Below are 14,747 nucleotides of genomic sequence, written 5' to 3' on the forward strand. Positions count from 1 at the left end.
ATACTGGTCAGCAAATCCATTCATTATAAGCCAAATATTTATTCAGTCTCTAATATAGTCTGAAGAGTGTGGTAGAGTCTGAAGAGTGTCGAGCCTGGGTGGCTTAGTCGGTTGAGTGTCTGACTTCAGCTCAGGTCATGATATCACAGTCTGTGGGTTCAAGCCCCGTGTCGGGCTCTGGGCCGACAGCTCAGAGCCCAGAGCCTCCTTCGGATTCTGTGTCTCCCTCTCTGTCTCTCTGCCCCTCCCTCGCTCTCTCTCTCTCAATAAATAAATAAACATTAAAAAAAAAAAGAGTGTGGTAGAGATAGAAAAAGAGAAGGCATGGTGCCTGTCCTCCAGGAGTACTTGGTCTAATGGAAAAGGTTAGAAATCCCTTTGCGTATGATTTAAATGATGTACAATTAAATTACAAGACTAGTAATGGGAGGAGTTCTGGAGTTAGGTTTGAATCCCTTATAAGGTACATGTTGTGAGACCTAGATCAAGTGATTTGAGCTTTGGTTTTCGACCACAAATTTCGGTTTTCAACCACAGAAATATTCACCTACTGTAGTCTTATTGCAAGCACTGAATAAAAATTAAATGAGAATTGCTTATGCAAATCATTCAGCCTTGTGTGTGGCGTGGTAGAGTTCTCTCATCAGTGAAGTTTCTCCCTTGGGTGCTGTTAGAATGCCCACAAGAGGAAATACAGCGGAGAGGCTTAGTGATCAGAGACGCCTGCCTGGAGGGTTTGGAGTAAATTGTTTTGACCAGACAAAGCTTAGAAAAGAGGTAAGTGCCTTTGCGCAAGGAAAACAGTGACTTCTGTGGCACTGTTCTGGCCTTGTGCTCTGTCCCTGCCCCTGGTAGGGTTGGCCACGCCTCTTGTGCTTCGATTGCACCCCTTCACTACCCATAAAACTTGGCTGCAGTTTTTGTACACATGTTGGTTCTTAACTAGAATGTACTCTCCTTCAAAGCAGAGGCAATGTCTTATTTTTCTTGGTTTCTGCAGTGCCTAACCCTGGGGCCTGGGTCATGGAAGAGAGTCTCGGGGCTGGAACACATAGAATGAATGTTTGAGGAAGAAAGGTTGGAAAACAATGACAGCTAGCATTTATCAAAATGCTTCTGTGTCAAGTTTTGTCAGGAAAACAAGCAAACAAGAAAACCTCACAAAAAGTGTTTCAACAGAGAGCATTTGAGGGCGGGGGCTTGGTTAAATAGGTATCGGAGGACTGAAAAAGCCAAAAAGGAAAACTGAGGTAACAAACACAAGAAACAGGCTACCAGCCTTTAGGCCTGGGAACAGAGAGAAGAGGTTGGGGGTGACGACCCAGGTGCGTGGGAGAGTGGGCCTGCAGAGCTGGGTGCAGACCCCGGGGGTTGCCCAGCCGGTGCTCAGAGGAGGGGTCCCGGGGGGCCTTCGTGGGTGGGGGGCCGGAGTCACCCGCTGGTGCTGGTGTTCCTGAGGAGGTGCCGTGATGCCGTTTTTGGAGCCTGGAAAGAAGCTGGAGACTAGAATCCACTGTAGCTGCCAACAAAGGACTGTTGCTGGGGCCACAAGACCCTCTCTTCCCCAGGCCTTGTAGGCTCCTTCCAGCGCCCTCTATTGGTGGAATCTACTAGAAAATCAGGTGAGGGATGTAAGAGTTCTCACCCCAGTATCACAGAGTATAAAAAGATGTTCCTAGGGGCGCCTGGGTGGCGCAGTCGGTTAAGCGTCCGACTTCAGCCAGGTCACGATCTCGCGGTCCGTGATTTCGAGCCCCGCGTCAGGCTCTGGGCTGATGGCTCAGAGCCTGGAGCCTGTTTCCGATTCTGTGTCTCCCTCTCTCTGCCCCTCCCCCGTTCATGCTCTGTCTCTCTCTGTCGCAAAAATAATAAATAAACGTTGAAAAAAAAATAAAAAAAAAAAATAAAAAAAAAGATGTTCCTAGAGGTTGACAGTAGGCATACACTGTTCTAAGGGCTGCACGTGTTTTAATTAATTTAATCTTCCCTACAGTTTTAGGAGATGTATACTTTTTTAAAACTTGTTTTTAAATTAAAATATGGGTAACACACAGTGTTAGATTAGTTTTCAGGCATACAACATAGTGATTTGACGAATCTGTACTTAAGGCTGTGCTCACCACGGTGTAGTCCCCACTTGTCACCGTACAACGCTATTATAACACCATTGACTATATTCCCTGTGCTGTACCTCCCATCCCCATGTGAACCGGAAGCCTGTACCTCCCACCCCCCTTCACCCCTTTTGTCTACCCCCCCCCTCCGCTCTGGAAATCACCACTTCTCTGTATTTATGGATCTGTTTCTGGTACATACTTTTTAGAAATTAGCTTTTTATTTTTGAATAATTCTAGATCCACAGAAAGTTTGCAAAGACTGTACAGCGTTCCTATCTACCCCTCACTCAATTTCCCTGAATGGTAATATCTTTACAACATCATTGTGCATTTGTCACAACTAGGAAGCCAACATTGGTAACTTGCTGTTAATTAAATTTCAGACGTTATTCAGATATCACTACTGTTTTTTCCACTAACGTCCTTTTTCTGTTCCAGGATCCAGTCTGAGATCCCACATTACATTTAGTCCTCACACCCCCTTAGTTCCCTCTGGCCGGTGACAGTTTTCTCTCAGCCTTTCGTAGTTTTTCACAACCTGAACTGTACTGCTTAGGAAGGGTAAGAGGTAATTTTAATCTTTTTATTTTTTTTAAGTAAAAGAAATTTTTTTTAATCTTATGTATTTTTTTATTTTTTATTTTTTTAATTTTTTTTAAATTTTTTTTCAACGTTTATTTATTTATTTATTTATTTATTTATTTATTTATTTATTTTTAACGTTTATTTATTTTTTTGGGACAGAGAGAGACAGAGCATGAACGGGGGAGGGGCAGAGAGAGAGGGAGACACAGAATCGGAAACAGGCTCCAGGCTCCGAGCCATCAGCCCAGAGCCCGATGCGGGGCTCGAACTCACGGACCGGGAGATCGTGACCTGGCTGAAGTCGGACGCCTAACCGACTGCGCCACCCAGGCGCCCCTCAACGTTTATTTATTTTTGAGACAGAGAGAGATAGAGCATGAACGGGGGAGGGGCAGAGAGAGGGAGACACAGAATCAGAAGCAGGCTCCAGGCTCTGAGCCATCAGCCCAGAGCCCGACGCGGGGCTCGAACTCACGGACTGCGAGATCGTGACCTGAGCTGAAGTCGGACGCTTAACTGACTGAGCCACCCAGGCGCCCCAACATCTTATGTATTTTTGAGAGAGAGAGAGAGAGAGAGCACAAGTGGGGGAGAGGCAGAGAAAGAGGGAGACACAGAATCTGAAGCAAGCTCCAGGCTCTGAGCTGTCAGCAAACTGTCAGATCATGACCTGAGCTGAAGTCAGATGCCCAACAAACTGAGCCACCCAGGGGCCCAGAGCTAGTTTTAATCTTATTTGATGATGGTTGAGGAGCCTGAGGCAGGGAGAAGTTAGATGACATGACCAAGGACACCTAACTAGTAAGTGATAGAGGTACGATTTAAAGCAAGACAGTCTGGTTGCAGAGACTCCTGTCTTGACTGTCGTAGAGGGGGCATTGCTCTGATGAGAGTGGAGGCCTCACATTGTCCCAAGATTAGTAGCAGGTAAGATTTGGTAGAAAAGACTATATCAGGTTATTGAGGGTCTCGACAGCCACACTGAAGAGGTTAGCCTTGATTCAGTAAAAAACAACAACCAAAAAACAACTTGAGTTTCCCAGAGTTTTGAGCAATTCAATTTAACCAATATTTATAGAGAGATAGAAGCCTGGTCTGACAGGGATAGTTTGGATGAAGGGAGAGGCATAGGATTATTGAGCCAAGATTAACTAGGAGGCTGTGATCAGGGGTCTGGTGATCAGTGTCTAAATTAGGCTACCGTCAGTGAGGATGGAAAGGAAGGGCTGTAGGCCAGCAACAATTTGAAAGAAAAATGAAATGACTTCGTTTTTGGTTCTATTATCAAGGATGAACAATTATTAACTTTACAGGTAGGTTTTCACCATGAACTAGGTTATTGAAACCTGAAAATGTGTTATGTTGCCAAACGTTCTGCATTTCAATGCAAGGTTAATGACCCAGTCAGTACTCCTCCCCCCCACCTGCTGAGGTTGCTAATCAGTATTTAAAGTCTGACTTTAAAAAAAAAAGATGATTTGTTTTCACTTTAGAAACATAAACAGTTTTTTCTAGACTTACTGTAGACACTCATTTTGTCTTCAACTATAATCACCCCAGAGAAAGCTGAGTTACTGCACACAACCAAATACACAGTTTAGAGAGATAGTAGACAGTGTACTGTTAAGAGGCATATACTTTCTTCTGATAAAGAGAGCCACATGCAATCATATTTCTCTTGGACATACTGCTGTCTGCAAAGGAGGTGTGTGCTTTGGTGTAGCGGGAAGAGAAGCGACTTTTAGATTCGGGCAGTTTCAGGTTTAATCCCTCCCTCTGTCACTTACTATTTGTGCAACTTCTGTAAGTCCCTTCCGCGGTTTGTTTTCTCTCCTGTAAAGTGGAGACAATGAAGGTAGCTACCTGTCAGTGTTTTTTCTTAGAAATGAATGAAATAGTGCGCATGAAGCACATATTAGAATGGCCAGTAGATATTCACCAAATGTTAGTTCTTAGGAGTAAAAACAGCAAAAGTGGTAAGGTGAGATGGGGTTGGTTAGTGGCATGGAGTACTTGTTACTCGCTTCTGGATAACCTAGAACCATAGACAAGCTGGAAGTGTCTTTAGAGTGTGTCTGGTCAGCCAGCCCATTTTACTGATTTAAGACCTGAGACCCACAGAGCTCAAGTGACTGGCTCTGGGCCACAGAGGCAGCTCAAGTGCAGAGCCACACATCTCCTGGGTTATATCTGGGGCTTTTTTTTTTTTTTTAATTTTTTTTTTCAACGTTTATTTATTTTTGGGACAGAGAGAGACAGAGCATGAATGGGGGAGGGGCAGAGAGGGAGGGAGACACAGAATCGGAAACAGGCTCCAGGCTCTGAGGCATCAGCCCAGAGCCCGACGCGGGGCTCGAACTCACGAACCGCGAGATGGTGACCTGGCTGAAGTCGGACGCTTAACTGACTGCGCCACCCAGGCGCCCCATATCTGGGGCTTTTTAACTAGTGCCAAGAGTCTTTGAATGTCTGAAGATCCTCAGTGGTAGTACTAGGACACTCACAGTTATTTCCAGTATTAAAAATTAAGTCTAAATATTTATCCCTTACAATCGTGTATAAAAACCTTAAGCTTTGATTTTGACTAAAAAAGAGGTAACTTGGTTATTTTAAACCTAAAATTCTCTCTGATGCTTATAAATGTATTTATGAACAAACATGAATTATTATGTTAAAAAGTTACATGGGAAAAGTAATATTTTTCAAGAAATAAAAGGATGCCTTTTGGTGAGAAAGCTGGAAACCATCATGTGGCAGTAATGGTGAGCATCTCTCACCATCCAGAGTGCAGCTGTTGACATGTTAGGTCATTTGACTCTCACAACAATCCTGAGACATAAACAGGGACAAGAGTATTATGTCTGCTGTGACAACAAGGAAACTGAGGCAGAGAGGGAAGTAAATGGCTCAAAGGCCCAAGGCAAGTCCAATAATATATACGAGATTGGACTTTGGGTACTTTCTGTAAAAACCTTACGTGCTTGGATTTTTCCAGGACAACAGGGAGATGAATTAATACATGATATGGTCATCGTATAAGTTTTGTTCTAAGAGGAACAGAATTGTGTGCCTATTTCTGGTGGATGGAGAATACTGCACTTCAGCCTGATATTTTCAGTTTATTTCAGTGCCATGATATAATATGTCACTTAGGCTAGTAAACTTCTAAAGATAATTCTGACTAATGTAAACCAATTCTCACTTGAGGGAGCAAGGAATACCCAATAAATGCTAGTATTTTTTCAGAATTGATTTTTCTAGAAGACAGCATATATCAAAATGAATATATATTCTTCCCCAGATTGCATTGCATGTTGAGCTTAGAATTTCACCAGTGATGAGTTAAGGAGTCAGAATTATTTATACATGACAGCAAAGTGACCAATTTGTTTAGTCAGTTAAGGAAGAAAGAAAAATCAATTTCAGGGGCAATGGAAATTAAAATAAATAAAACATTTAAAAAATATTACATTGATCTTCAGTTTCCAGTGTAGGGCTTGGTATAGTGGCTTGTCTTCAAAAAACACCTATTGAGTAAAATGACCTAGTGAATTTTTTACTTTTCAGCCTGTCACAAAGAGCCAGTATCTAATTATTCAATGATTCCACCACACATGCTCTCCTTCTGCTGGTGTAAATCGTGGATATGTTGATCTGCTGTTCAGGTTCAGCTAGGCATTCCACTTCCCCTAAGAGGAAACATGAGAGTAAATCATCACAAGGCCATATTTGCTAAGCCAGAATAAAGTTTATTAAGGAATAGTCAAAATGGTTATTTCTCAAAGAGCAGTGAAATAGCCTAAAAGACAGGGAGAAGGTCTCCAACGCCACTCAAAGGAGGAGAGGATTAAGAAGTTGGGCACATTCATGAAAACATGGCCCAGGGACTTGGGATTGATTGAGCCTGATGTAGGTGGTAGCGGGTGTTGAAGACCAGGTGACGAGCAGCACATCACCGAACCTGTGCAGAGACGTGGCTGCTTAGCAGGGCTCGCAGGGATTCTGACAGCCAGGCTGAACGTAGGTTGTCAGGTTGATCCCACTCATTCCGGGAGTTGGGTGGCAAGAATTGAGCAGCCAGCAAGTTGGCACGTAGGTGTCGGGCTCACAACAGGGTGGGGGGCAGGTGTCACAGCAGATGGGCTGAAGGAGGCTGATGTCATGGGGGCAGGTGCTGGGCAGGCAGACTCCGCACCGGCAGCATTTGTCAGAGGAGCAGATGGTGGTGGCGGGGCCGGTGGGGACGCTGCAGCAGCAGGGGACACAGCAAGCCATGGTGTTAGGAGTTGGGTTTTTGTTGGGTCGAGAAGAGAAGTCTGTTGGTGTCTCAATGCTTCTCTCTTCTGCCCTGGCTCTTATATATCCACCTCGCTGGGGCGTCAGCCTATTACCAAGAGTTTTTTTCCCCATGTTTCAGTTTATAGCTATCTCCATTAAAACCATCTAATTACTTATGTGTTTATTACCAAAGACACACTCTTTACCTCATAAAAGGGGATTAGATTGTTTTGTTGTCAAATTAGGACTCTTCACGTTGGCTCTTTGTCACCTTAAGGACATTTCATTTCAGTCTTCAAAGGTGCCGAGTCATTATCTTCTAATCATTACCTGTCATTAGTGACGGCCTGGTATGCCAGGTATCTGCAAATCATCCCCACATTTTTTGGTCTACTTTTCAGATGAAGAAATAACTAGGCATTTTGATTGCTATTCTACTAGCAACCAAAAATTCTATGTGATAATTTAGGTCTTCTGGCTGAAAAAGTGCTAAAAATTTTAGATTTATTCTTTGTGGCTCCAAGAAGCTGAATTAGGATGAACGGATGGGATCTATAGAGGAGATTCTGATTGTGTGTAATGAAACACTTTCTTAGCTGTAAAAATCATTTGCTTTCTGTTCCCTCCATGTGTGCAGTGAACGATAACTTGTTAGGGGCAGGCGAATGGGAGTCAGGACCTGCACAGTGATAGTGACAAATGTCCTTTAAAACTCCATCCAACAATGTTACGAATTAAGATTATTCATGACCTAAAGAACAGTTGTATGGGGCCATTTAGAGACCAAACAGTGCAGTATTTCCCAGAATGAGTTCCATGAACACCTATTCCAAGGAACATTAAAAGGTTCTCTGGTAAACACATTTGGGAAATAGAATTCTTCGTTGGTGGACCTTTCAGAACCTTTAATATGCTGAAGTGCTCTGTGACTTTCCAATAAAGAGATATAACATGTATTTTTCTCCAAACTTACTTGACTGCAGAGTCATTTTGTTTGTCAGTTTCCACAGGTTAGCTTTGTAGATTAGTGTTCTATGGAGCATACTAGGGGAGATTTCTGAGTTACATTTAAACTACTAAACACCTAATGATGGAATTATTTAAATAAATAAAGGCATAAAACTTACTCTGATGCTCTAGCATTGCTTTAGAGTAGGAAAATATTAAACTAGTAAACATTTAGAAATACTTTACTTTGAAAGTCTTAAAGAATGTATGTATTTTCTTGACCCGTCTTCATATAAAATGTCTCAGGCTCTAAAAAATAAGCAGAAAATTATACAACATCAAGGAGTCAGGAGCCAAAACCAATAAGCTGATGGATTCAAAAGATGCTTAACATTAAAACTGCTTTCATTTTAGCCATCTTCTCACTACTAGAATGATTTTGTGCTTTGGGATCCCTCTGCTAGAATTTTGCCTGTTGTCCACATTACTTCCATAGATCTCTGTTAGTTCAGTCAAACTCTCATTGGTTATATCCCTACTGCAAGTCAGACATTATGCAAAAAAGAAGTAAATAGGTGCCTGCCCTTGAGGAGGTTGTAGAGAAGAGACACGAAGTCAACTGGCAAAAGACAGCACAGGGTTTTACATTCAGGTTTTCTAGGTGAGATGTAGGAGTTTAGAAGTAGGTTTATCTGGAAGATTCGGAAAGTACTTCACGAAAAGGGAACAATTGCATGGGTAGTGAAGCATGATTAGGAGCTTAGCAGGTAGAAAGGAACATGAAGGGAATTTCAGCAAGCAAAGCAAGGAAATAAAATTTCATGGGATGGCAAAAGTGTCGATTGGGAGAAGCACAAAACCCAGACTCCAGACCCTCTTACTGGAGGCTGTGGAGGAAAAGAGTGGGAGACAAGTTGGAACAGGTGGGTTAGAGCCACAATAGGAAGAATTTGCACTGTACTTAGTATGCCACACTCAGGATTTTGAACTTCATCTTCTTGACAATGGACACTAATTAAAGGTTTTGGAACAGATACGTGAAATGATTGGATTTGTATTTAGAAAGAGGACTAGTTTTTGAGTGGAGGCTCAGCAGCATCACCACTTACTAAGTATTAGGCCTTGTGCTGGGTGCTTTATATGTGTTATACAATTCTCACCACAGGCTTGTGATGTATGCAGGGTTGCTATCCTTGCCATTTTACAGATGAGGAGGCTGAGGCATAGACAGGCTAAGTAACTAGTAAGTGAGTAAGTAATGGAGCTGGCTTGCAAAGCCAAGCATTCTGGCTCCAGATTCTGTGCTCTTAGCCACTGTACCATATTCCTTCTTTCTAGGGAGGGTGTTGTTGAAGACAACCCTTAAGACGAATTGGTGTAAGATTGGTGGGGAGGATGGGATCAGATTATTGAAGGTCTTGAGACCATTAAAAGGGAGCTGATGTTAGAACCTATTTTCTTAACCGAAATGCTAGCAGTAGAAAGGAGATAATTTGAAGGCAGGGACAGTGGGTGGGAAACTATTTGGGTGTTCTGTGGGAGTGCTGAGGAGGGTGTGATTTCTGTTTTAGAGGGTATCATAGAAAAGAGGGGATATATCTGGGATTTCTCATCACATCATTCAATTTCCTGGGAACCACTGGTGGCATACCAGTTTCCACAATAAAGCTAATATTCTTGTTTTTTTTAAAGTTTATTTATTTACTTTTTTGAGAGAGAGAGAGAGAAAGAGAAAGAAAGCACACAAGTAGGGGAGGAACAGAGAGAGAAGGTGAGAGAAGGAATCCCATGCATGGTCCGTGCTGTTAGCACAGAGCCAGATGTGGGACTTGAACTTAGAAACCGTGAGATCCTGACCTGAGCTGAAATCAAGAGTTGGATGCTTAACCAACTGAGCCACCCAGGCACCCCTCTAATAGTCTTGTTGTTAAGGTGTCCAGAATATTATCTTATCCTTTGCTAATAGGTAGCATTTATTAAATATATACCATGTGCCAGGCACAGCGCTGGGTATTTTATGCACGTCTTATTCCTTATTTCTTACAACCCTATAAGATCAGGACTGTCACTATGCCCAGGTCCCAGATAACAAAACTGAGAGTAAGGATATTGTTTTTATGTATATATACATATATTTTTAAATTTAATTTATTTTTTAAATTTATATCCAAGTTAGTTAGCATATAGTGCAACAATGATTTCAGGAGTAGATTCCTTAATGCCTCTTACCCATTTAGCCCATGGCCCCTCCCACAACCCCTCCAGTAACCCTCTGTTTGTTCTCCTTATTTAAGAGTCCCTTATGTTTTGTCCCCCTCCCTGTTTTTATATTAGTTTTGCTTCCCTTCCCTTATGTTCATCTGTTTAAAGTCCTCAGATGAGTGAAGTCATACGATATTTGTCTTTCTCTTTCGCTTAGCATAATATCCTCTAGTTCCATCCACATAGTTGTGAATGGCAAGATTTCATTCTTTTTGATTTCTGAGTAATACTCCATTATATAAATATACATATATATATGCATAGACATATATGTGCATATATATACATATATGTAAACATACACACACACACACACACACACACACACCACATCTTATTTATCCATTCATCTGTTGATGGACATTTGGGCTCTTTCCATACTTTGGCTATTGTTGATAGTGCTACTATAAACATTGGGGCGCATGTGCCCCTTCGAAACAGCATACCTGTATCCTTTGGATAAATACCTAGTAGTGCAATTGCTGGGTCATAGGATAGTTCTATTTTTTTTTTTTAACTTTTTTTTTTTTTTTCATTTATTTTTGGGACAGACAGAGACAGAGCATGAACGGGGGAGGGGCAGAGAGAGAGGAAGACACAGAATCGGAAACAGGCTCCAGGCTCTGAGCCATCAGCCCAGAGCCTGACGCGGGGCTCGAACTCACGGACCGCGAGATCGTGACCTGGCTGAAGTCGGACGCCCAACCGACTGCGCCACCCAGGCGCCCCTAGGATAGTTCTATTTTTAATTTTTTGAGGAACCTCCATACTGTTTTCCAGAGTGGCTGCACCAGTTTGCATTCCCACCAGCAGTGCAAAAGAGATCCTCTTTCTCCACATCCTCACCGACATCTGTTGTTGCCTGAGTTGTTAGTGTTAGCCATTCTGACAGGTGTGAGGTGGTATCTCATGGTGGTTTTGATTTGTATTTTCCAGATGATGAGTGATGTTGAGCATTTTTTCATGTGTCGGTTGGCCATCTGGATGTCTTTGGATGAGTGTCTACTCATGTCTTTTGCCCATTTCTTCACTGGATTATGTGTTTTATGGGTGTTGAGTTTGATAAGTTCTTTATAGATTTTGGATACTAACCCTTTATCTGATTTGTCATTTGCAAATATCTTCTCCCATTCCGTCGGTTGCCTTTTAGTTTTGCTGGTTGTTTCCTTCGTTGTGCAGAAGCTTATTTCGATGAGATCCCAGTAGTTCATTTTTGCTTTTGTTTCTCTTGCTTCCAGAGACATGTTGAGTAAGAAGTTGCTGTGGCCAAGGTCAAAGGCGTTTTTGCCTGCTTTCTCCTTGAGGATTTTGATGGCTTCCTGTCTTACATTTAGGTCTTTCATCCATTTTGGGTTTATTTTTGTGTATGGTGTAAAAAAGTGGTCCAGGTTCATTTTTCTGCATGTTGCTGTCCAGTTTTCCCGGCACCACTTGCTGAAGAGATTGTCTTTATTCCATTGAATATTCTTTTTTGCTTTGTCAAAGATTAGTTGGCCATATGTTTGTGGGTCCATTTCTGGGTTCTCTGTTCTGTTCCATTGATCTGCGTGTCTGTTCTTGTGCCAGTACCATACTGTCTTGATGATTACAGCTTTGTAATACAGCTTGAAGTCCAAAGGATATATTTGTCAAAATATTTTTTTTTTAAGTTTTTTTTTTTTTTTAATTTTTTTTTGTTTTTTCAACGTTTATTTATTTTTGGGACAGAGAGAGACAGAGCATGAACGGGGGAGGGGCAGAGAGAGAGGGAGACACAGAATCGGAAACAGGCTCCAGGCTCCGAGCCATCAGCCCAGAGCCCGACGCGGGGCTCGAACTCACGGACCGTGAGATCGTGACCTGGCTGAAGTCGGACGCTCAACCAACTGCGCCACCCAGGCGCCCCTGTTAAAATATTTTTTAATGTTTATTTACTTTTGAGAGAAATAGAGCATGAGCAGGAGAGGGGCAGAGAAAGAGGAGACACAGAATCCAAAGCAGGTTCCAGGCTCTGAGCTGTCAGCACAGAACCCGGTGCAGGGCTTGAACTCAAGAGCGGTGAGACCATGACCTGAGCCGAAGTTGGATGCCCAAATGACTGAGCCACCCAGGTTCCCTGAGAGTAAGGATATTAAATAATGATTTAAAGTCATACAGCTAGCGAATGACAGCTTGCCTAACAGCTATTCCTCATACCTACTAATAAAAATCAGCATTTTTCTGGAACTAAATTTTACATAACTGTAAATTGTGTTCATTCATTTTTTAAAATTGGTTAATTTGTCCATCAGAATGCCCGGCATCATGCTAGCTGCTCTGCATACAGAAGTTAACAGGTCAGATGAGGTCCTTGTTGTCAAGGTGTGCATGCTAGTAGGGGAGGACAGACACTGAAAAGATAAAGGAGTGGCAGTGACAAGTGCCAGAAGAAAATAAAACAGGATGAAGTGATAGAGAGTGGTTGGGAGGTGAAGCAGGGAGTGCACCTCCGTTGGTCAGGGCAGTCGGCGACAGCCCTTGCCAGGTGGCTGGAGTGTGGTGAAAGAGGAGCGTGAAAGGAGATGAGGTCGCAGAGGTAGTCAGGTGCTGGACCAAGTAGGACTTTGTAGGTTGTTCAACAAAATTTAGGTTGTATTCTAAAGGCAGTGAGAAGGTACTGGATGCTTTGCAGTGGCGGCGGGTTGGGGGAGGATAACCTGTGTTAATGTCTCTGGAAAGTGAAATGGAACCAGGCCAAAGTGGAAACAGGGAGAACAATCAGTGGACCAGGTGAGAGGATGAAAAGTGAGGCCAGTGGTTGATGGACCGGAAAGAGGTGGAAGTGTCTGGGACACATTTTTGAAAGGAGAGATGATAGGTCATGCTGATCAAGACGATGCCTGGAGAGAGAGGTCAGGGACCACGTTGAGGCCTCAGATTTACTCAGAGGTGAGAGGAGACCTGAGCCATATAGCTGCCATCTGGGATGGTGGGAAGCAGTGGATGATGAGGTCACCGTGAGACCTGCAGGGTGAGTGGCCTAAAGCCCGTGAGAGAAAGCAGGGCTGAAGACAGGGAGGCTCCAACACCTAGATGCAGAATGTGCTTACTGCCAAGTTCCTGGCCTGAGATGAAAGCTCGCTTTTATGTGTGTTAATCACAGTTTGCTGTGAACCTCTGTGTGCCTTACCAGCAGCCTGGATTTCTAGGGTGCTGTTGGGAAAACCCTCCCATGACAGCACCTCCCTAGTCAGCAGGAACATCAGTGTTGGGAGGCTTCACACTTCGCCGCAAGCAACTCGGTTGTCTTTAAGCCTGATGGAGTGCTTCAGCCCTTCACAAAAGCAGGCTATAGGAGGCTTTTCAGTTTGTCATCCTAATAAAAATGCCTGTAAGTAAAAACATTTGGTCTTTGTTTTCTGAATTGCATGATCTTTTAAATTTCTGGGGAACTCCTTTACGGTATCGATTGGAACTAAAAATGGCTGGCGTCAGGACTGCCATTGACATTAACCCTTTACTCTTTGCTGAGCAAGCAGGCAAAGGATTCTGGGTTTGGGTTAAACGGTGGCCTTTGGGGGCCTTTCCCAGTTATCTTCCAGTGTGTGGGTATAGCCAAGACAGACGTTTGCCAGCTTTATTAGCCTGTGCTGAAAATTACTCTCACATTGGGTTTCTTTCAAATGGAAGTAATGTTTTGTGACTTAAATACGGCTGATACTGGCTTCAAGGGGATGAGCCCTTCCGCTCTGTCTCATGCAGACATGTCTGATCCCAATGCAACATGCCAGAGCAGGCCTCACAGTACTGCAACACAGCATGCGCAAGCCCATCAGCGGGCTGGCAGTGTTGGCTGTTTCTCTTGGGGGGTTAATTCTCATGTGTTATTGTGAGCTATAGAATGTGTGGATAGTAACAGGAAATTACACACAGTTAAGGAAGATATAAAATATATGTGTTCGCTAAAACTAACCCAGTTGGTAAATATATGTCCAGTAAAATTTGGATGCCTAATACATGCCAGGCACTGGGAAAATAAAATTTACAGCTGTTTACTGTGTGAAATCTAATCCTGAGATAGTTAACCACAATTATTCTACAGTAAACTTAGGGTTTTTCTTACGTGGAATCACTTGTTAACAATAGTTATATCTTACAATTTTAATTTGAATCAGATGTTTTTGTCCATTGGTTAGACAGATATGATTGCTGGATTGAATTAAATAGCTACTGGATTTCTGGAGAGTTCTGTAGGTAGTTGACATTTTTTAAAATCAAGGTAAATAAATGTTTATGTATTTAAATATTAACTGACACGATGACTTTAAAATATATTTTGAGTTGTTCACTTACTAAATATACAGCTGATTTTATAATAGCAGCAAACCCTTATATAGCATTTGCTGTATAACAGATATGGTTCTATGCTTTATGTACACTATGTTATTTAATTCTTTTTTTTTAATGTTTATTTATTTTGAGAGAGAGAGAGAGAGAGAGACAGAAACAGAGAATTTGAGCAGGGGAGGGGAAGAGAGAAAGGAAGAGAGGATCCCAAGCAGGTTCTGTGCTGTCAATGCAGAGCCTCACATGGGGCTC

General features: G+C 42.6%; 1 protein-coding gene and 1 long non-coding RNA gene across 2 annotated transcripts in view; one reads left to right on the plus strand and one right to left on the minus strand.

The window, feature by feature from the left end:
• The window catches only part of LOC147574350 (uncharacterized), a 280,815-nt gene that overhangs the window by 180,489 nt on the left and 85,579 nt on the right, over positions 1-14,747 (plus strand). The gene's annotated exons all lie outside the window — the stretch shown is intronic.
• On the minus strand, positions 6,431-7,043 carry KRTAP3-1 (keratin associated protein 3-1). Its single transcript, XM_025917577.2, has one exon. The coding sequence runs from the start codon at positions 6,975-6,977 to the stop codon at positions 6,684-6,686; it is 294 nt and encodes a 97-aa protein (XP_025773362.1). The 5' UTR covers positions 6,978-7,043; the 3' UTR covers positions 6,431-6,683.

The sequence above is a fragment of the Puma concolor genome, chromosome E1 (genome assembly GCF_028749965.1).
Source record: "Puma concolor isolate L17-30 chromosome E1, mPumCon1.1.hap2, whole genome shotgun sequence".
Classification (NCBI taxonomy): Eukaryota; Metazoa; Chordata; class Mammalia; order Carnivora; family Felidae; genus Puma; species Puma concolor.